General features: G+C 40.2%; 1 protein-coding gene across 3 annotated transcripts in view; it reads right to left on the reverse strand.

The window, feature by feature from the left end:
* Window positions 1-399: 399 nt before the first annotated feature.
* The window catches only part of GCLC (glutamate-cysteine ligase catalytic subunit), a 50,109-nt gene continuing 27,973 nt past the window's right edge, over window positions 400-22,535 (reverse strand). For 2 of the 3 annotated variants that reach the window (XM_030315723.1, XM_032593182.1), the window contains 13 exons: window positions 21,276-21,389; window positions 19,527-19,585; window positions 19,284-19,417; window positions 14,949-15,023; window positions 14,129-14,245; window positions 12,711-12,849; window positions 12,152-12,264; window positions 11,318-11,410; window positions 10,915-11,019; window positions 3,822-3,903; window positions 3,418-3,521; window positions 3,221-3,341; window positions 400-1,975 (listed from right to left, as the gene is read on the reverse strand). In XM_030315723.1, the coding sequence (XP_030171583.1) occupies window positions 1,764-1,975; window positions 3,221-3,341; window positions 3,418-3,521; window positions 3,822-3,903; window positions 10,915-11,019; window positions 11,318-11,410; window positions 12,152-12,264; window positions 12,711-12,849; window positions 14,129-14,245; window positions 14,949-15,023; window positions 19,284-19,417; window positions 19,527-19,585; window positions 21,276-21,389 (1,468 nt within the window). In that variant the 3' untranslated portion in view covers window positions 400-1,763. The remainder of the gene's footprint in view (window positions 1,976-3,220; window positions 3,342-3,417; window positions 3,522-3,821; window positions 3,904-10,914; window positions 11,020-11,317; window positions 11,411-12,151; window positions 12,265-12,710; window positions 12,850-14,128; window positions 14,246-14,948; window positions 15,024-19,283; window positions 19,418-19,526; window positions 19,586-21,275; window positions 21,390-22,535) is intronic. The other variant, XM_032593181.1, reaches the window with a different exon arrangement.

Below are 22,535 nucleotides of genomic sequence, written 5' to 3' on the forward strand. Positions count from 1 at the left end.
GAAGTGAACTGACCAGAGGAAGGACATCATTACATTACAAGGGGCTGGGGTAGGAGAGAGATGCTGATCCAAAGATACGAGTTGACAACAGCTCCCGGTCGGGCTTACTGATTCAGTCCTTGGTCTCCAGCTTCGAGTGCCCACAGCACCTAGGTGACCCAGTATTGCTCCGTGTGACCAGCCTGAAAGCCGCTTCCAGTGGTTCTTTCAGCCATTGAGCAAGTCCCTCCCCTGCCCCTAGGGGTTGACAGCCACTAAGGGAGAGAAGGCACCTGCTTTGAGAGCAGGCTTCTTTCTAAAGACATCTGAGGACTGAAACAAGTAACCGTCACAGAAGATCTGGGCTAATTCTGATCCCCATCATGCTGCAGTTAGTTGTGGAACTCACACATTCAAGAGTTTTCAGAATGCTAATTCCATGTTTTATTTCCTCTTACCACATTTAGTTCATCTGCCTTTTTACATCCTGATTTACACAAGCAAACTGCAAATGAAAAAACAGGCATTCTTTAATCCTCCAAAATACACGTATGAAACATAGCACAAACCCTAGTATTTATACATACACAGGCTTAGCTGAAGCAGCTTTATCGCGATTTGTTAAAATTAGCATTACAGTTTAAGTGTTTAGGCCTAGAAAGGTTTGCATCATCTACTATACATAGTTATTTCAGAAGCAGTTAGGACTTAACTAATTGGGGAAAAAAACCTTTAACAGAATGCACTAATGACAATTGTGTAAACTTAAATTATTTACCATTAAACATGTAGGGTCCTGATTCACAAAACTTAGTGCACATCATGATTCATTTATGATTTTCACAGAGAAGATAAGCATTATGTAGAATATTCCCTTGGTAAAATCTAGAATGGTTTTTGGAAGAATGTCAATATGCTTACTGGAAACCAGATAAAGAGTAACAGAACAAAAATTTCAGAAGCTGCATTTGGTTTGAAAATTTAAGTAGATAGCAGCAATCTGAATCCCCATGGGCCACAACACAAGGGCTGGTGCCATTGCTGACATTACTCTTGGTGTGTACAGGAGGACAAACAATTCTGCCCTTTAAAAAACAAAATCACTTTCCCTAATCACCACAGGTGAACTAGGGATACCAGTCTCCTAATGCCTAAATCAGCAAATTTAAAGAAAAAAAAGTACCTTCAGTTCAATGGACTTTAGAGGTGAAAGCTTGAGGGAGGGTGACCAACCTATTAACTATTCCAATTATAAAAGAAACAACATAGATTACCCTTGAAGCATTTCAATGGATTCAATAGTGATTTTAACTATACAACAAAGGAGACCACTCAGAGAATTCACAAGGCCACCTGTTTTTAAAATGAAGTGATAAATTTCAGTGAATCAGGTCCCTGGTAAAGGCTTTAAAAAAACCAAAAATTTACAGTAAACGCCTTCAACTCTGGAATGCAGGTATAGTACAGTCACCAGTACGTTACATTTACAAAACTGTTTAGTCAATAGGTGTTCCAGAGTAAGAAAATGTACAAGCCAGTTCACAGTGACTTTAGATACAAGGTTATTAAAATACGTTGTTAATCATAAAAATACTTTACTATGTACACGTACACTGTATAAACTCTAGATTTACCTACTGAAGGGAAGCCTCTAAATCCATTTCAGGCCGAGCGGCCCCAGACACAGGGCTGTTCTGGAACTTGGTCTTCATACCACTCACGGGCAGAGCATCACGCAGTCAGTTTCCAATAAAACAGCAATGTGTTTTTCCTTCTACAGAATGTCAGTTGGAAGGGTCCGTTTTACTTCCACTGTATTTTACTTTCCTAAACGCTGGTCCAAGTAACTCCGGGCACTCACACAATTCGTCTGCAATTTGGTTACACTTTAAGATGAGGCTATAGTTCATTTCATCAGTGATTACACTGTCTCGCTTATAGTCAGGATGGTTTGAGATGAACTCTCTCATCCATCGGGCAACTGTCATTAGTTCTCCTGGGGGGAAAAAATTAAGACAACATAAGAGAAGTGTGTTTGTTTTGTTTTGTTAACTTGCCACTTAATGACCAGCATAAACACAATCCTGAAGAAAAATCAGTATGACCTCCTGGTGTACCCACCAGAGGGTGGGGAGAAAGGTTTTCCAGAAGAATTACTCCAGGGGAAGAATTTTAGGTTGCAGGCAGGTAACTAGAACACATGCGTCCCAAGGTTAGATGCACCCACGTGGGGACACAGCCACCTCTTCAGAAATGGGGAGCCACTAGCATGTCACAAAGACGAGGACTAGAGCTAACACTGCCTGCTGTGTGACAGGCAAGCTGGGGAGTGAGCAGATCGAAGTTCTCAAACAAGGGGACATTTTCTTTTCATTCTGTCTATACGAGAAGATGGTCTTAACTAGGGTGGTAATCATTTCACAATATATGTAAATCAAGCCGTCATGCTGTGTACCTTAAACTCACACAGGGATCCATGCCCATTATTCCTCAAAAAAAACTGGAAAGAAATCAAAAAAGGGAACTAACACATGTACTGGAGCACATGTCCTCCTGTTTAGCTGAAGAGCTGCGACTGATGCAGGCACTGTAGGGTATGGAGGTCCCAGAACCATCTTTGATCAAAGAGGTGAAAAAAATAAGGAATAGTTAAGAATGAAGGGAGAGATTGGCAGATACACCATCTTTGGAGGGTGTATCCTTTGAGACTCCAGGAAGTTTATGGAAGCCTCAAGAGAAATGTAGATGACATTGTTACTCTTATTCACAGCTGACAGTTCCCTTTGCTGGGCCCTTGGTAGGCATGGTTGGGCAATGTGATCTCAAAACAAAAAAGAGGATTCTGGGGTGCTCACTGTATGCAAGGTGGCTGAAGAAGCAGACATCGTGGCTGTCACTTATCTAACCTACAGTTATTTAGCCCTATAGAGCTGTTGATGATGATGTCCAACAAATACAGCTTCCCATAAATGACTAAAAGGCAATTTAGATACTGTATTTCATTGTCCAAGATGCCATCAACTTAAAGATGCACCACTGCTTTATGAACTAGTAAGACAAAAAAGTTCTTATAATTAAAATGTCAATGATTATAAGGTTTCTCCTACTGCAGAGACCTCAATGTGAAAAATACACTGATAAAATATGGTATATTTGAAAAGACTACATTAAGAAACAATATTGTAAGATTGTGAGATTCTGCCTCCATTAAGATTTCAAACAAAAGCAAAGGATACCATACCAGATGCTCTCTTCTTAATTAGCTTTAGGTAGTTCAGAATACTACATCTAGTGTCCACATCCACCTCCATGTTTTCAAGGTAAGAGTTCAGAATTGGGATCAGCCCAGGAAACACACCCTCCTAGGAGAAGCAGGACACATAATTAGTGCCCTGCCCACTGGTGCAGGTGGTGAGGTGCAATGGGCAGGGCCTCTACCTTCCCGTTGATGATGGTGTCTATGCTCATCAGGGTGTAGTCCTCCGTGGTCAGTTCTGAAGTGTTCTGGACCTTCCCGTAGCCATCCACCACAGTGTTCCCACCTGCCGGATGAAAGGATGGAGGAGCTTTAGGGGCTTGTGAAAGCCTAGAGTGAGTGACCCTGGGGTGCCTGGCTGGCTCAGTAGGGTCAACATCCGACTCTTGATTTCAGCGCAGGTCATGATCTCAGGGTTCATGGGATCGAGCCCCGTGTTGGACTCGGTGCTAACAGCCCAGGGCCAGCTTGGGATTCTCTCTCCCCCTCTGTTTGCCCCTCCCTGGCTGGCACCACTTCTCTCAAGATAAACACTTAGAAAATAAAAATAAAATTAGTGACCCTAGAAATCCAAGAGAATGAATACCTTTGCAAATATCTTTCCTGAAATAAAACATTCCCCGCAAGACAGCATCTCGTTTCTGTGCAACTTTCATGTTTTCATCAACCTAAGGGAGAAAAATAATCATGGCTACATCAGAACATTCTTCATCCAACAGAGAAGGGGTGGTGCCTTCCTTGCTTTTGCAATTAAGACTCACCCCCTCAGAATTCTACTTTCACCTTCAATGCTTTCTGGTTGGAACAAGAGACTTCACTTTTTTGTAGGGCCTGGGTCATTCCAACACAGATTAGTATGTGCTTTTTAGTAAGAATGAGAAAACTTTAAGAGAAGTCTACTTTAAAAAAAATCACAACAAAAACTTACATTCACATAGGCTGTCTGCATTTCAAAATACCTTTGTGACTGAACCTTGTAAGAAATCTGTGGAGGGCAGGTGGTTGGTTCTCTTCACACAGCACAGTGACTCACACAAGATGCCAGGGTTACAAAAAGCAAAGAACCCAGAGAACTTCTGGCTCAGTGCTATGCCTTCCCTACCACTAGGGTTTTGCTTTCCTCACTGGTGAGGAAAGGAAAAGAGTTGATAGGTAGTCAGATCTGGAATAAGATTAGTCCTCTAAGAACAGAGGGTCACCAGTATGTTTAGCGCTCTAAGAAGAGAGGGTTCAATCAGGTAGTTCTGGCCACATCAACTATTCATGAGCCCCAATATTTTCTTTAAGAAGTACATACCCAGAAGACTGCTAGGTCATGTGGTATGCCCAGGCCACACACCAGACCAGTTATATCGGAGCTTTTGACTATGGGTCCCGAGTTTCAGTGTCTTTATTTTCTATCAAAGCATCGGTGACACATAATGTTATGTTAGTTTCCAGTGTACAACACAGTGATTCAACAACTGTTGTGCTGTGTTCACTGCAAGTATAGCTCCCGTCTGTCACCATATGATACTATTACAGTATCACTGACTATATTCCCTATGCTTCTTTCATCCCGGTGACTTATCCCATAACTGGAGCTTATACCTCCCACTGTCCTTCCCCATTTACTCACTTCCCCACTCCCTCCCCTTTGGCAACCATCAGTTCTCTGTATTTATGGGTCTGTTTTTTGTTCATTTTGTTTTTTTAGATTCCACACAGAAGTGAAATCATAAGGTATTTGTCTTTCTCTGATTTAGGGATAATACTCTCTAGGTCCATCCACATTGTTGCAAATGGCAAGACCTCATTCTTTTTTATGGCTGAGCAATATTCCATTGTATATGTATATACCACATCTTTAATCCATCTATTGACGGGCACTTGAATTGCATCTGTATCTTGGCTACTGTAAATAATACTGCAATAAACATAGTAGGGGTATGTATCTTTTTGAACGAATATTTTCATGTCCTTTGGGTAAATACCCAACAGTTGAATTAACTGAATCATATGGTAATTCCATTTTTAATTTTTTGAGGAACCTCCATACTGTTTTCCATAGTGGCTGCACCAATTTGCATTCCCACCAATAGTGCACAAGGGTTCCTTTTTCTCCACATCCTTGCCAACATTGTTATTTCTTGTCTTTTTAATTCTAGCCATTTGACAGGGGTAAAGTGGTATCTCACTGTGGTTTTCATTTGTATTTCCCTGATAATTAGTGATGCTGAAGAATTTTTCATGTCTGTTGGCCATCTGTATGTCTTCTTTGGAAAGATGTCTATTCAGGTCCTCTGTCCATTTTTTAATCAGATAGATTTGAAGTGGGTGTTTTTTTTTCTTTTTAAGTTTATTTATCTTGAAAGAGAGCAAGGAAGAGCTCACGCAAGCAGGAGAGGCAGGGTGAGAGGGAGAGAGAGAGAATCCCAAGTAGGCTCTGCACTGTCAGCACAGAGCCTGATGTGGGGCTCGATCCCATGAACTGTGAGATCACAACCTGAGCGAAAAATCAAGAGTCAGACACTTAACCGACTGAGCCACCCAGGCACCCCTCTTTTGGTGAGATTTTTAAATATATTTTGGATATTAAACCCTTATCACATATATCATTTGCAGATATATTCCCCTATTCAGTAGGTTGCCTTTTTGTTTTGCTGATGATTTTTTTTTCTATACAAAAGCTTTTTATTTTGAGGTAATCCCAATAGTTGTCTTTGGCTTTTCTTTGCCAGAGGAGACAAATCTAGACAAATATTGCTAACAGTACATGTCAAAGATTAATACTTATATTCTGAGTTTTATGGTTTCAGGTCTCACATTTAGGTCTTTAATCCTTGTTGAGCTGATTTTTGTGTATGAGGTAAGAAAGTCCAGTTTTCCCAACACCGTTTGTTGAGAAGACTGCCTTTTCCTGTAAATTCTTGTCTCTTTTTTTGTCATAGATTGCATAAGAATGGGTTTATTTTGGACCTCTCTATTCTGTTCCATTCACCTATATGTCTATTTTTGGGCCAGTATACCTTACTGTTTCAATTACAATAGCTTTGTAATAGGTCATCTTGGAATCTGGAATTGTGTTACCTGCAGCTTTGCTCTCTTTCTCAAGACTGCTTTGGCTATTTGGGGGAAGTTTTTTTTTTTTTTTTTTTTTTTTTGGTTTGGTTTGGTTCCATACAATTCTAGGGTTATTCTAGTTCTATGAAAAATACTGTTGGTATTTTGATAGGGGTTTATTGAATCTGCAGGTTAATATGGGTAGTAGAGATATTTTAACAATATTCTTCTAGTCCATAAGCCTGGTATGTCTTTCCATTTCTTAGTGTCATCTTCAATTTCTTCCATCAAGAGTATAGGTTTTTCACCTCCTTGGCTAAGTTTATTTCTAGGTATTTTATTTTTTTTGGTTTAACTGAATATAAAATTGTTTTCTTTCTGCTACTTGGTTATTAGTGTATAGAAATGCAACAGACTTTGTATCCTGCAGCTTTACTGAAATCATTTATTATTTCAAATAGGTTTTTCTGGTGGGCTCTTTAGAGTTTTCTACATAGTATCATGTCATCTGCAAATAATGAGTTTTACTTATTCATTACCAATTCAAATGCCTTTGATTTCTTTTTCTTGTCAACTATTAGGACTAGGAGGACTTCCAGGATTATGTTGACTAAGTCTTGTTCCTGATCTTAGAGGAAAAGCTCTCAATTTTTCATCACCAACTAAGATAATAGCTGTGGATTTTCCATACATGGCCTTTACTATGTTGAGGTATGTTCCCCCTCAACCCACTTTACTGGGAGTGTTCATGAATGGATGTTGAATTTTGTCCAATGTTTTTTTCCTGTATCTACTAAAATAAAGATTTTTATTGTTCTCTGTTAATGTGGTCTATCACGTTAATTAATTTGCAACTACTGAACCAGCCTGCATCCCCAGAATAAATCTCACTTGATTGTGGTGAATGATCCTTTCAATACGTTGTCGAATATAATTTGCTAATATTTTGAGAACTTTTAGATTTTGTTCATCAAAAGGTATGAGCCTACAGTATCTTCACCTGGTTTTGATAATATAATGTATTTGGAAGCTCTCCTTCCTCTTCTATTTTTTGGAACAGTTTGAGGAGAACAAGTATGAACTCTTCCTTAAATGTTTGGTAGAATTCACCTGTAAATCCATCTGGTTCTGGACTTCTGAGTTTTTGCATTACCAATTCAATGCCATTAGTATTTGGTCTGTTCACATTTTCTAGCTCTTCCTGATAGAGTTTTGGAAGATTCTGTTTCTAGGAATGTATCCCATTTCTTCTTGGTTGTCCAATTTGTTGGCATGTAATTTTCTGTAGTAGTCTCTCATAGTCCTTTCTGTGATGTCAGCTGTTACTTCTCATTTTCTCTTTTACTTACTTGTGTCCTTTTTCTTGAGGAATCTAAAGGTGTTTAAATTTCATTTATTTTTTTGAAGAGCCAGTTCTTGTTTCATTGATCTTTTCTATTTTTTAGTGTCCATTTATTTCTGCTCTGCTCCTTCCTCCTTCTAACTTTGGGCTTTGTTCTCCTTTTTTCTAGGCCATTTAGATGTAAGGCTCTTTGAAATTTTTGTTTCTTGAGGTAGGCCTGCATTGCTGTGAATTTCCTTCTTAGAACTGCTTTTTCACTCTGTCCCCCAAATTTGGACCATTGTGTAATTTCATTTTCATTTGTCTCCACGTACAAAAACATCTTTATTGTCAATTCTTTATTTTTCCAATGACTTTTTAAGACCCTTAAAGTAGAGCTTTTAAAGTAGTACTTTATTTCCCATAATGAAATCTTAGGAGAATCTTAACATGTACAAGTTAAAGGGTCTTGTTGAACTAGGATGGATAGTGCCAAGTCTTTGATTACTGAGCCTGTCTCCCATACTCAATTTCTATTGTCATGTTTAAGATACATGACCTTCTGAATAATCTAGACACTTCTAGAAACATATCCAAATAACAGTCTAAAATTCCATCATGGCTACGAATGGGTTTTCTTTTCTAAAATTTTTTCTTAGCCTTGATCAAAGTTCATAAAGGACTATTTTAATTTTTGCTTTTCTGAATTTCTCTTGCAAGTATACTGTACTACTGCACTTCAGATTCTCAGTTTGACTGCTTAGGTTTACTTTAGTCTTTTATCTCATTCTCTGATCATATGGCCTGTCAGGTAGTGAGTAACAGACAAGGCACTCTAAGTGATTTACCTCCATGAATCCCACATGTTCTTACAACAGCCGTGTAGCCCACTTCCACACGTGCAAATGGAGGCACGGTGATGGTAGCACCTTTGCTCAGCTTAAAAAGCCAGTAAGGAATACAAGTGATTTATGAATTTAATGCTCATAATGCAGCCACATCAGAGACACCACACTACAGTGCCTTTAAATTCTTTTATGCTCCTTAAGAAATGTCTGCTATAGTTAAAGGAATAACAACAACAACAAAAATCTAACATTATCTTGGAAGAATACAGAAAACTGCTTTCTCTATTTCATTTAATACTTAATTCTCAAATTTTGTTATTAGTTTCTTATTTCTACTATCCTTTAAAGGTCATTACCTAGCCCTTTGTTTTCCACACTTGTCCTTGTTTTAGGTAGGCAAACACCCTACACCATTATGCTATTATTTTCTATCATCTGTTTTAGCTTTTTAGTAGAATAGTCTATTCAAATTTGTTTTTATCTTACTTTCATCATTTTATGTTCTCTGGGCTATACTGTCTTACCACTCTGAAGGTGGTTAGTCCCACCCCAAATTTTTGTTCATTAACACTGGGAAGTTCTTCGTTCTTTTCCCATCCTTTTAAACTAGCAGGTTAGAAGTAAAAAAATCTTACTTCTATACTATTAGTTTTTCTTGCTTTGTTATGAAATTCTCTAAATGTCAAGCATTAAAGGATACCTACTATAAATCTCCTTCCACTTTCCCCTCAGTTGGTAAGAGTTCTGGCATGCTTTTAGCTCTAATAATCTATTGAGGAATAGCCTGGATTTTGAAGTTTGGGAAGAGAATTGTTTTCTTTACCTCTATGGATTCTGTGAACTTTTCTCCATCTCTTAGCATTTGATGTTGTAGATGAGGAAGGAGATCAACTAGTTTCTTTTCCTCTTGGTAGCTATCCAATCTGAATGCTCTCTCCTGTTCAAATGGTTGATTTCCTTCTTTAGGATTCAGAAATTCCTAGATTTGGGTTCTTTAAATAGTTGTTTCACCCTTAATGGACTCTTTCAGTCAGAGAAATTTCTATTTCTCTGATTACTGGATCCCATTTTTTACATAGATCATTTCTCCTAAAGTATTACAAACATTCAACTTTCCAGAGCAATTCTCCATGTTTCAGTTTTTCCATAATTTCCGTTTCTTTGTCATTCTGAGATAAATCTCAATTTGGTTTCCCAAATCATTAACTTGGATCTTCAGTAACATGGGCTCTACTGGTGAATATATGAAGTTTTAAAAGTGTAGCTTTTTTTAAGAACTCTTCTCCAAATGCTCTCTGGTCCATACGCTTGCTTATTTTACACATATGACTCTTCTCTAGAATTTTTTCAAGGGCACTAATTAGCATTTAAGAATTCTTCCGTTTTTCTTTAATTAACTAGTTCACTGAGGAGAAGGCATTCTGTAAACCCAGCTGGGCCCTTTAAGGCTACTAAAAGTTACCCATTTTCTATGGACTTTCAGACATCTATTCATACTTGTTAACAAAGGCTTAGGCAGGTAGCTTACAGGGAATTTTCCTTATATGGGCTGATCCCTCTTGGCAGGGACACCCATATGGGCAAATGGACTCACACAATTCTGTGGCTTACTTTTGGCCTGGGCATTCAGAGCAGGCAGAGATAGGCTGATGGCCAAACTTCCCTCAGGGTGTGTGGGCGGGACAAGTCCCATCTGATGGAGGGAGTAGGCAGTGAGGTGGGAGCAGATGCTGAGTTAGGCATTTCTTTCTTTCTTCCATGCTTGCTCTGACAGGGCTGCTATCCTTCTCCTTTCTCTGGAAATAAAACCTCAGCAGACCCCTCACTGGGCCCAACCACCTTTCCCAGACACTTTCTGTGGCCAGAGACCGAGTGGCCCCAGAACCAAAGGTTTCTAGTTAGTTAGCTGCTGCCTCATGGCCTGAAATTGTTCCAAGGCTTTGCTGGGAAACTGCTTCCAGAGAGCTCCTTTTTTGGTTTTGTTGGGCTGAAGCTGATTAACTATTAGTTGTTTTTCTGATAGTCCCATCTACATTGTCCAGAAACACCTCCAGTTTGATTCCACCGACGTGACCCTTCCCTGCAGTTATACATTCCCCTCTCAGTTTTAATATGGTCACTAAAGTGGCATTTGGGGGAAAATGAAATCAATACGTGGATTCTAACCATCACCCTGAATTGAAAGCCTCTATAAAAGTGGTTATTCAAAAGCAACCCCAAATCTCTTTCAAATGGGCAAAGGAGCTAGTGTTAGCACTTTGTTTTCGAGGAATCTCCACCAGTGCAGTACCAAAATCTACAGCCTAAGCTTAGGTTTAAAAGGAAAAGAGAATAGAGTGGAGGGAGAAGCATCTTATTCTAAATGGTGAAAATTCAAAATAAGGTCAGATTTAAAATACTATATGTAAACGAGCCATAGATAATCCATAGATACCTAGACTGATCACTACCCTCAAACACATTCTTACCTTTGATAGTGGAATGAGAAAATCCAGTTTGTATGAAAGGATCACTCTTGTAAGCAGCACCACAAACACCACATATGCAGAGTTCTCAAAGTCTGTTAACTGAACCTACACAAGCAGGAACCCAGAAAAGTTATGGACCAACCACACAAACATGCTCTTCCCTACAGGCCCCTCCTCAGATCATGTCATTCCCAAGCCAGCTCCGACTTCCCCCACCCAGGGCTTGAAGCCCTCTGCCCACAATCTCTTCTCAGACATCAATCCACCTTAGCTTTTAGACCTGCTTTTATCAAGCACAAACTTGATTTGAATGTCCTTCCAAGAACCTTTGAGAAGAGCATCAGAAGGGTGATGGGCAGAGGACGGGTATATTTAAGTCACTTCCTGCCCATGTGTATCTTACCTCCATGGGTCGGAATTCTACTCTCCATCCAATGTCAGAGTTTGGAGGAGGGGGCTTAAATCTCATTGTCTGCCAATTTGTGGACTGAATGTTCTATATAAAATCAAACAAACGGAAAATAAAACCAATTTTCCATATGTCCAGTAAAATATTAAGATGGTTTGGTCTTTATTTAGGGATGATTATTCACTGTTAATACCAAGCACTCTTTAATTTACAAATACAAAAAGGTACCATTTGAAATTTTCTTGGTGTGTGACCTGTTAGGTAAACAAACATTTAACAAAAGTTGGGTGATATGCTGGCAGCACAGAAATAACTGAAGCCATCTTTTCATGTGTCATGTTTGAATTTTTCATGTTTATGCAAGCAAGAGAAAATATTGAAAAAAATGCAGAACCAGAGATATAACCAGTCAGAATCCTAAAATAGGGTACTTTAAACCAATTTAAAATTTCTTAATTCTTTACTGCACTAGATAATGAAAGGCATAGGACATTTCTCCTATTACTAGCTGTACACAGGTACAGAAAATGACCTCCATCTTGGTTAGTGAAGTGAAACGTATTTAAAACAGAGGAGATGGGGCGCCTGGATGGCTCAGTCAGTTAAGCGTCTGACTTCGGCTCAGGTCATGATCTCGTGGTTCAATAGTTCGAGCCCCACATCAGGCTCTGTGCTGACAGCTCAGATCCTAGAGCCTGCTTCAGATTCTGTGTGTGTGTGTGTGTGTGTGTGTGTGTGTGTGTGTGTCTCTCTCTCTCTGCCCCTCACCTGCTCACACTCTCTCTCCCAAAAACAAACAAACATTAAAAAAAAAATTAGAGGAGATACCTCAAAATGGTCTGATTCATTGGCATCATCCAAGTGTATTTTCTCTTCAAATAGAGTCAGTGGGTCTCTGATGAAGAGATGAGCGACATGCTGAGCCAGGAGATGATCAATGCCTGTCAAGAGATTACACAGGACTCCCATCAAAGCTGTAGGCTCCACCGTGTCTACGTCCAGTCAGGAGACAGGACAGCTCAGCAGGTGTGAAGAGAGGGCATTGAGAAGCTTACGAAGTGGCTGGTTAGTTCGGTCTCTGTATGTCACCCACGGTTTTATTCTACAGACCCTGAGCACATACCAGAGTTTTATTTGCTACTTACACAATGCCTGGTTGGGGCACTGGTGTGGACCTAGATACAGACCTCCAAAGTAAGTTCCTTTGCTAAAAGCCAAGATCTCAGAATTAGAAACTTGAAACTTTAGGAACAGGCAGCCAAATAAGACAAGTTATAGACTTCACACCAGGAACAGAAACCAGACCAGGGGTCGGCAAAGAGTTGTAAAGAATTTTGAAGAACTAAAGGCGTACAATCAAATCTGGAGAACACGAGTGGCTACTCACCTTCCTGCAGCAGCTGTTCGTAGATTTCTTTATCAATTGTCAAGTCGATGTCATTGTATTTCTCCCCACACTCAGATAAATAACTGTCTATTGAATCATATCGGGATTTACTGATCCTATAGCTATTGTTCTTCAGTGGCTAAAATTGAAAAAAATATAAATGAATACCATAGAAAATAAGCTCTGGAAATAAACTAATGCCCCAAATTGTTCTACTAAAATGATTTTTTATATATAACAGTTACATACAAATGTCCAACCTTAAGATCCTCAAATAAGTTAATCCTGAGAAGTTATTAGGGAAAATTACGTTTTTAACAACTTTGGAAGTAATTTAAGTAGCTGTTCTGATAGGATTTATTTTTTTTTTTTAAATTTTTTTTTTTTTTTTTTCAACGTTTATTTATTTTTGGGACAGAGAGAGACAGAGCATGAACGGGGGAGGGGCAGAGAGAGAGGGAGACACAGAGGGAAACAGGCTCCAGGCTCTGAGCCATCAGCCCAGAGCCTGACGCGGGGCTCGAACTCCCTGACCGCGAGATCGTGACCTGGCTGAAGTCGGACGCTTAACCGACTGCGCCACCCAGGCGCCCCTGTTCTGATAGGATTTAAATATACTTTTTTTTCTTTTAATTCTTCCTAAGCTAAGAAAATAAATGCAAAGTTTAGAAGCAAACCTATTAATGTAAAACGAAGCTATTAAGATCATTTCTCCTTTACAGTTTCTCTCTCCTTCGGCAACCTGCTGAACAATGTACGAACGCTCACAGCAAGATGAGAGCAGTGGTATCGCAGTCCTGGTGGAGAACATCCAGGGTGCTCGAGAGGGCTTTACAAATCGTGCCCCGGTCCCAGTTCTGGAGATACTGGTGTATTAGATCGAAAATGGGCCTGGGGGACTAGTTTTAATCATGTCCATAGGTGGTTCTGATGCACACTCCAGCTTGGGAGAGGTGCACAGTCATATAAAACAAGAGGCACTAACCTACCCTTATTAGGCAAACCTAACCCCTTTCAATGCGGCAAAATAATCTTTGACAACAGATTCCACGGCAGAAATCTTCAGATACAAAACATTCATGTAGCGCCAAAAAGCCTTCTGGTAGTAGCAGCCCATCAGCACGGACTTCCAAAATATAGAAAAATAGCACTACTAGTTTTAGAAGAGGATGAAACAAATACAGATTTCAACAAGTGATGAAACCTCCTCACCCAAACCAAATCGTGTTTCCCACGTATTCACCCAACACAAACACTAGGACATCAAAGACAGGTTGATAACCTGTCAATTTCTTCCCATATGTGACTAACCCACTGAAGACAAAAATTTAAGGGAGACTTTCAAAATGGCAAATAGTTACAATAAACCCTATTTTACCTGCTTGATTTAAAAGGCTATTAAGGAAAATCACTCCTACCTCCAGTCCTCTCTCCTCCCGAGTTCTATCATCTACAGATGCAGAAATCACTCCCCAGCGACAATCAATGTCTGACACATAGCCTCGGTAAAAAGGAGACGCAGCACTCAAAGCCATCTAAAAACAAACAAGAGTCAGCACCTGCAGGTTCAAAGTGTCACATACAAGCTGAGAAAAGCACCATGCAGTTATCTCTGGTCTAGAACAATCAGTTTATGCAACCCCTATGGAGTTATACTCCATCTGTCTGTACCTGCCTTCTCACAGTCAAAGACACCAGAAGAGACTCAAGTTCTTGGATTTGATGCATTTTATTTTAATTTTTTTAAAATGTTTTTATTTACTTTTGAGACAGAGACAGAGCATGAGCAGGGGAGGGGCAGAGAGAGAGAGGGAGACACAGAATCCGAAGCAGGCTCCAGGCTCTGAACTGTCAGCACAGACCCTGACGCGGGGCTCAAACTCACTGACCGTGAGACCATGACCTGAGCCGAAGTCGGAAGCCTAACTGACTGAGCCACCCAGGCGCTCCGGATTTGATGCATTTTAAATCATCCCCTCTCTCACATGAGAATGTGAAGGATGGGAGGGGGAAATGGCTGCAATCAAACTTAACACTTTAACCGTCAAATGTCTTACTAGCAACAGTAAACTCTTACAGCTTAGAGTCTTAGTCCATTAGCTCTGAATGTATATTATTTATGTCAGTTCATTTCTGAATGAAGTCTTACGTGAACTTCAATAGCACATGGTCAGCAAATTCTGCACAAGCACCCTCTAGACAAAGAAGTGTTTAAAGTAAGATGTCATTTCTACTTACGACAATTGGACAGATGGTGGCCAGCTGATCATAAAGGTATCTGGCCTCAGATATGCTGCAGGCTTGGAACGTTACCTGTTTAAGAATTGTTAAGTTATTAACAACAACAAATCATGAACATCCTTCCCAAAGATTACTCTGACAAGGAAGATGGCTGGAAAAGGGACCACGGTTACTCCATTGCTAATAACATTTAATACAGAATGTTTTTAAAAAGTTGTCATGGTTGAATTTTGCCAAAATATGGTATTTCACCATGTTCACAACTAATATAAACAACCATTTCCTAAGTTAAGTAAGATTGAAATGTCAGGAAAAAAAAGTAAGACACTCGAGAAATAATGAGTTCAGCAAGGCATTTCCTCTTGTGCTGGCTCATTTCCCTCTATAGCTTTCCATTCACTTCAGTTATAGCTGAAGGGTTATATAAATTTGGGTACAAAAGGGTGGGTTTCAAAGTTCCCTGGCAGCAGTATAAAGTATAGCTTGGAACAGTACATAACTAGAGGAAGAGAGAGTTAGTTAAAATACTGCAACTAACCAGGAAGAACCAAGCACGGCTGGTGCAAGGGGCACACCCAAGTCCAAGCAGCCCCTGGGGGCCGGTGGGGTACAGATAACAAAAGTGTGACTCGAGTTTTGGCTTGGGTGTTCCTACGACAGACAGTGGGCAGAGGCACCAAGACACGATGGGCGTAAGAGGCCAGGAGCAGATAAAGAAGCCCTTTAAAGAGGTGGGGTCTCCAGGGCTGATGCCCAGAAGAAAAGTCTGGGGGTGGAGAAATAGGGAGAAGGCTGAGGTCACGTTCTGAAGATGGACAGGGAGCCCACGTTAAGAGGGGCAAGCAGAACACTTAAGAGTAAGGCAGAGAAAAAACATCACATGACTGATTAGCACAAATCTAAAAACAATTACCCGAAAGAAACCAAAAAGGTTCTGCTTGCCTTGGGGTGAGGAGCAGTGGAAGGAAGGGACTGGGAACACAAATCATGACTGTGTTAGCACATCCGTATAAACTGCCAACTGGGAACAGCTTTCATGTCCTCTGTTATTTAACAATGAAAATTTTGAATTTCGTGTTGGTACAGGAGGTGATTTATGAGCTTAATCCTTGAGGAAGCAGCTGAGCGAATATGTTTATTGTTATAATCCCAACCAGGTATTTCCCATAGTTCTAGCCAGGTCTCAGAGGAACTTCTGTTCGAGACTCACAGCCTACCTGCAGAATTCTATTCACGTCAGGGTGGTAACTAATTACAGAAAATAATTATTTAGACAACTTGCTGTAATTTCTGTTAATGATTCAATGCTGTATTTTAATTCAAATGTACTGGCAATTAATCAGTCACTACAAACTAATTCATCATAGACATCAAGGAATAAGCTTATCAAAGGTTAAAATAAAGATTAAGAGGGACTGGTAATTAGGTCACTCTTAACCAAAACAAGGGCAGTTTCTGCAATGTGGTGGGAACTCAGGAATCACCTTGTGCAAGGGAAGTATAAAATGGCAAGTGAGAAAACAGAAGACAGTAAGCTGAGTATTTAGACCCTTCTGAGTTGGGAATCCCCACGAAAATGTGAGTTCTCTGAGGGCAGGGATGGGCCTTGCTGTTCTCTATTCCAAATGTGAAGTAAAGTGACACTTACCTGATGCTTAATAAGCATTTGTTAAATAAATTCGTGTATCTTGAAGGAAAGAGGGTGCTAAAGAGGAGACTATGGGGGAGTAAAGAAGTTTTATTTTCATAAAATGGTGAGATACTTAAAAAATAGGGACTCTAGAGGCCACATTCAGATGGACGGAGATTAAAAATACCTCAATGTTCCCCAAGTGTTTTGACTGCTGAATTCTTCTGAATATGCATCCCTTAGTTTGTTTAGATCCTTTTTTGTTACTCTTGAGGTATAGTAGTGTGTGTCTGTTATTTCTATCTTTAAATAGATACAATGTAAGTGTTTTCTCTCCAGTTTTTTGACTGGCTTCTCTTAGACAGCCTGGTATATACTAGGCAACTCATAGGGAAATCTAGGGGTAAAGTATCCTTAAGAAAATTAGCACCTGGAACTCAATAGTTAAGTTACAACAGTGAAGTGACTTAGTTATTCTAAATCTATTTAGTAACTGGCTTCAGTACTCTAGAGCTATCTTCAAATCAAACAGGACTATGGTTAATGGCTTTAGTGGGGAAAGGAAAACAAAGAATCCTTAAAGTATGAATATTCAGGTTTGGCTCTGGTGTCCTTTTAAAGTATCATATAGGAGGAGAAGAAATGTCACTAGGAAACAGAGGGGAAAAAAAGAGAAAGTATGAAAAACAGATGTTGGAAACCTGAATCTCTAAAATTTATCTAGAACCCAGTTTTGAAGCCACCTGATTTTCTTAGAGGGGGAAAACCTAGCACAATGTACACCAACTTATTAAGAGATTCCTGAAAAACTCCCCAAGAGTCAAGAATCTGAGTGTGGTTAAATGATTTTTTTGTTTTGTACAATTAAGTCTTCATTAACCTTTAAAAATTACCTTAAAACTTTTTCTGCTTTACTTTGCTAAGTTGTTTCTACTTTTCCACGTGAGAGATACAAAACAGGGTTTTCTGTGGGGAGGTATGGAATTCATCTTATTTCCCATACACCATACATGACCTGTGCTAACAACTTTTTAAGTGGAGTATTCAAAGTACGGTCTTGGACATGCCATCGAGAAAAAAGAAACCTTAATCCTAAATCCACAACAAAGCTTAAATTGGACAGAAAAGTGCATTTCCAGGCAATAAAAATGTTACTACCCACCATTAGAGCACATTTACTTGTATAGTAGTACAAGGGAAATACCATCCTGGTGGAATGAAGTAATTGTGCTATCCCTGGCAAGGCTCCTTGGTTTCATATTAAACCAAGAAAAGGCAATCAGTACTCCCATTGCACTGACACAACTTTAAAGCCATGCACTAAACCCTAGATCTTAATGGTGCTCTTAAAAAAAAAAAAAAAAAAAAATACTGGTAATTAAGACAGGAAAGCAGGTATACAGGCCAAAGTCAAAAGCTCCCTTTATGAAACGTGACCATTTGTAAAGAAACCTACTGGCCTATATTTGTTTGGAAGACACACTTTATACTACCTATGTAAGCCAGGAAAATCAGAAAAAAAAAATATGGTCATGTAGACACATTTAGCATAGAACAATGGGACTCTGGCATTCAATTTTCATTATCCATAGTTGTAAAAATAAGCACATCGGAGCTATATGTGCAAGAAGGTGCATGGCTATGCTGCAGCTGTTCAAGATGATGGGAATTCTGTGCTTTTGGCCTCTGGGTGCTAAGCAGGCAGAGTGGAGGCCCAGTGACCTCAGAAGGGGGCCGGGCTTTGCACCCTTCCAGGCCTCTAAGGACACCATTTCTAATCTTCAAGTAATTAGAACTGGATACAATGTCCTTAGACAGTAACAAGTAGCCTCTATTTTTATTTGAAATTTTCAATTTGTGCAACTCCTACCTCCTGTTCTAACATGATTTTAAGCAAACGAAGGGTTATTAAAACCAGCACTTCTGTTGACAAAAACAATGAAGTAAATACTAGCTTAGAGTCAGACCCAGAAGGGGCCTTAATATAAACCTTCCTGTTAATGGATAAGAAAACCAAGACCAAAAGAAGTGAATGGAGCTCCCCAAATACCTGAGGAGTAACAACTGAGACCCTAGTGCAGGCCCACATGCTGCCTGATAGGTTCTGTGCCTTCCCGCCCAGGTCCTTGGGCACAATGCCTGTGCCAAGGGCATCCACCATCTCATTAGAGCCACAGAAAGTTTTAATCAAGTAAACACAGAAAGGCTACCCTACCCCGTGTGACTTAGCCTGGGGCAAGACACACACAGGTGGCTAAATAGTTCTTTTTATGCCACTAGATGGCCTTGCCCGAATATGAAAATTTCAAGTCCAGACAGTCCTTCCCTTGGATCACAAAATCACTGGAGTGCATCCAGAGTTCATTTTCACAAACAGATCTGAATGATGTTACAAGCTCTAAGCCAGACCATCCATCACTAGAAAAGATTAGAGACTCATCATGGAATACTTCACACTGTAAATGAATTAACAATGAATTATATTTGCAGTAAACTGGAGATTCTGTCAATTCTCCATCAAGATAGCTACTAATGAATTTACTAAAATCACTTGTTTTCAGAAAGGCACACTTGGCTTTCAGTTCAACTTGATTAAAACGTTAACTTTTTTAAATGCACATTTATAAAAAAAAAAAAAAAAAGAAGTTAGTAAACAGAAAGGGACAAGGGCACACTGCCTCTCTGTATACTTGAAGCCATACCTGAAGACAGCAATTACCCATCCCAAATCCCATGGCATCCATGTAAATATGATCAGGCTTGGAAGCCCTTGCTGCCTCCTCATCCTCAGGAAATGTTTCCATAAATGGAGATGGTGTATTCTTGTCCTTAAATACTGTATTATTGAATTAAAAATAAAAAAAGGGAAATGGGTGAGATTCCAGGATGAAACAACAATTCCACAGCTGTCTCTCTCCCACGCTATCGCCTCACTCTGGACTTACTTGGTACATTGATGACAACCTTTTCTCCTCTCCTGTGTCGGATATTTCTTGTTAGGGTACTAAAACAGACAACCAAACGTCAAGAATCGGTTACCTAAGAACATCATGTACAAGACGAATTTGATCCTATACAAATAAACAGAACGAAACCCTCCCTCAAACTAATTCTCTGAGGCAATCCTACTGAATATTTATGTGGATCAAGATACTCGAAGGGAATGTTCTCTAAGAAGGCTCTGCGGTCACACCACTTTTTCCCCCTCTTGCTCGAGAATGCCGTTCTCTTCCCTGTTCAACCCTGGGTTCCCCAGTTCCCTGTAACTTATCAGATCAAATTCAAGTGTCTGGGGTATGCCATGGTCTGGTCTCACTGTATGTTACCATTCCCCGTGTTAACTACAAAGACGCCAAACTTCAGTACTCACTTTCCCTAGGCATCTCTGGAGCCCCAATACCTTGGTACTGCCCTACCCAAACTGCAACATTAATACTTCTCCTCTAGACCCAGAGTGTCTAATCCAGAAGCCACCGGGTCCACTGTGGCTACTGTGCACTTGAAATGTGGCTAGTCCTAATTAAAATATGGTGTAAAGATAATATACACACCGAATTTGGAAGACTTACTACAAAAATAAAGAGGTCTTATCAATAACTTTAAAATATTGGTTACATGTTGAAATAATTTTGGATAATTAAAGAAAAAATAAAGTCCATCTTTTTTACTTTTTTCACGTGGCTATTAGAAAATTTAAATTCACAAAAAAAAAAAAAAAAAGAAAATTTAAAATTATATCTGGGGCTGACAGTATGATTCTAGCAGACAGTGGTGATATAGCCTCAGCATGCAGGCCACCTCTTTCACGTGCCTGCTGTGTCCCCTCAGTCAGAAGCATCCTCTTTTCTCCAAGGAGGGTCTCTGGTGCATCTACCTTTTGGCATCCAGCATCATCTACCTTTTCTTGCACCCGAGTATCTCTATTTTCCCCTTGGCACAATATAACACTTGAAATTGGGAATTATGTCTATAAATCTGTTTTCCCCAAAGTCTCTGCATATAGCAGATGTGCAGACCTGTTAAAGGAGTGAACGCTGACAAGTCCCGTGGTTCCTTCCTGTAGGTGAGGAGCCTGCCTAGGTTTAGGCTGTCAGAGGAAACTCAAGGTACAAAGCAAGATCTGACGAGTGTGGGCCCTGAAGCAACTTAAAACCCAGGAATGAAATTACAAACAGACCTACAAGTTAACAGAGCAGAAGGTACAGAGTTGTACATATTTTGCCTCATTCTGAAGGTATACTGAGTGAGAGGAGTAGATCACTTAGTTATTTCTACCTTTTCTGTCCCTCTCTAAGAGAAAACTTCCCCAAACAGGAATTTAAGGAACTAGGATTGAAAAGAACCTGCACATTAAAGAAGACAGTGACTTTAATGTGGATCAAGATATTCTGATGGAATGTTCTCTCAGCAGGCTCTGCAGTAACACCACTTCCTCTGCCTCTTGCTCGAGAATGCTGTCACACACTAAAGAAGCGAATCGCTTTAAGATGACTTGGAAAATGGGCAAGTCAGCCGGGTTCTGAGCAGCATCAAACAACCAACCAAATGCATATATGCCCGCTGGCTTCTCTGGTTAGTTACAAGAGGAGCCTGAACTCTTAACTGCGACAAGGATTCTGGGAAGGAGCACCTTACTCCTAGAAGGCATGGTAAGAGTGAGGCACATCTGCATTCATTCGCAGAGCCATACTCACCTGAAGCGGGGATGCTTGTTTATGGCTTCATCAGGAAAGAAGAGGGACTTGGAAGCTCCTCCTTCGAGTGGATTGGGTTTAAACTCTGGCAGCGTGAACCCAGGACAGCCTAATCTACAACAAATCAAAGAACTAAGTAGGCAGGATTTGTCTTCAAAAGTTAACGGTATCTCACCATCACTGCACCTGTTAAGAACCACACCTCTCCATGTTACCCACTAAGGAAAGTCAACACACGGACACCATGTAAATACTGTGCTTTACAAACACCCCCTCGGCGCTTGGTCGTCTTCAGCATCATCTTTTGTGATTGCAGCCCTTTAGTGACTGTATTAGAGACCTTTCATCCACCTGCGATCTCTACAGAGCTTATTCACCTCCACCCATCTCTTCACTTAATAGCAAGCACCAACAGCACAGAAGTCCCTAGGCTACATCATATCAACTGTCATGGGTTATGGGTTCCCCCTACACAGTTTCTGAGATGTCTTCCTTTACTAGCTTTTATGTCTCGGATTGTCTTTTGACCCCTGCACACCACCACCACCCCCAACCTGTTGATAAGCTTTGTTCAAATATCGTAGGGCTCTCATGTTTTTTGCCTCTCCGGGTCACCTCACCAGTCCATCAAGATTAGGTAGTGTCTAGGGGAGCCTTTGTGGCTCAGGTCATGATCTCATGGTTCGTGGGTTTGAGCCCCGCGTCGGGCTCTGTGCTGACAGCTAGGAGCCTGGAGCCTGCTTCAGATTCTGTCTGTTTGTCTGTCTCTCTGCTCCTGTCCTGCTCACACTGTGTCTCTCAAAAATAAACATTAAAAAATTAAAAAAAAAAAAAAAAAGATAGGTAGTGTCTCTACAGGTGCCCCCATCCACCCCTGAGATCTCCCTCTGATGTCTGAAACCCAACCTTATTATCTTACTTGACCCAAAGAAGAGCTTTAATTCCAACACAAAAATGAAGCTCTGTATTTATCCCTAGAGGTAAAGCTCAAATTCCACATCAACTGCAGTGACGTCACCAGTTCCTCAGGTTAAGAAGTTTAAGGTCATAGTTAAGTGTGCTGCTCTGAGAGAGGACAAAGACTGACACTTCGTGAAGGCAAAACAAGACAGGCTCTTGTCAGGGCTTTAGATCAGTGGTAGGAAACTTTTGGCCTTAGAGCCAAGACTAGCCCATGCCTTATTTTCAGCCCCTACCTTTTATAAAATAAAGTACCCGTTGGCTGCCCACATCCGCCTTGTGAACAACAACTGAATTTGC

This window comes from Lynx canadensis, chromosome B2 (assembly GCF_007474595.2).
Source record: "Lynx canadensis isolate LIC74 chromosome B2, mLynCan4.pri.v2, whole genome shotgun sequence".
NCBI classification, from domain to species: Eukaryota; Metazoa; Chordata; class Mammalia; order Carnivora; family Felidae; genus Lynx; species Lynx canadensis.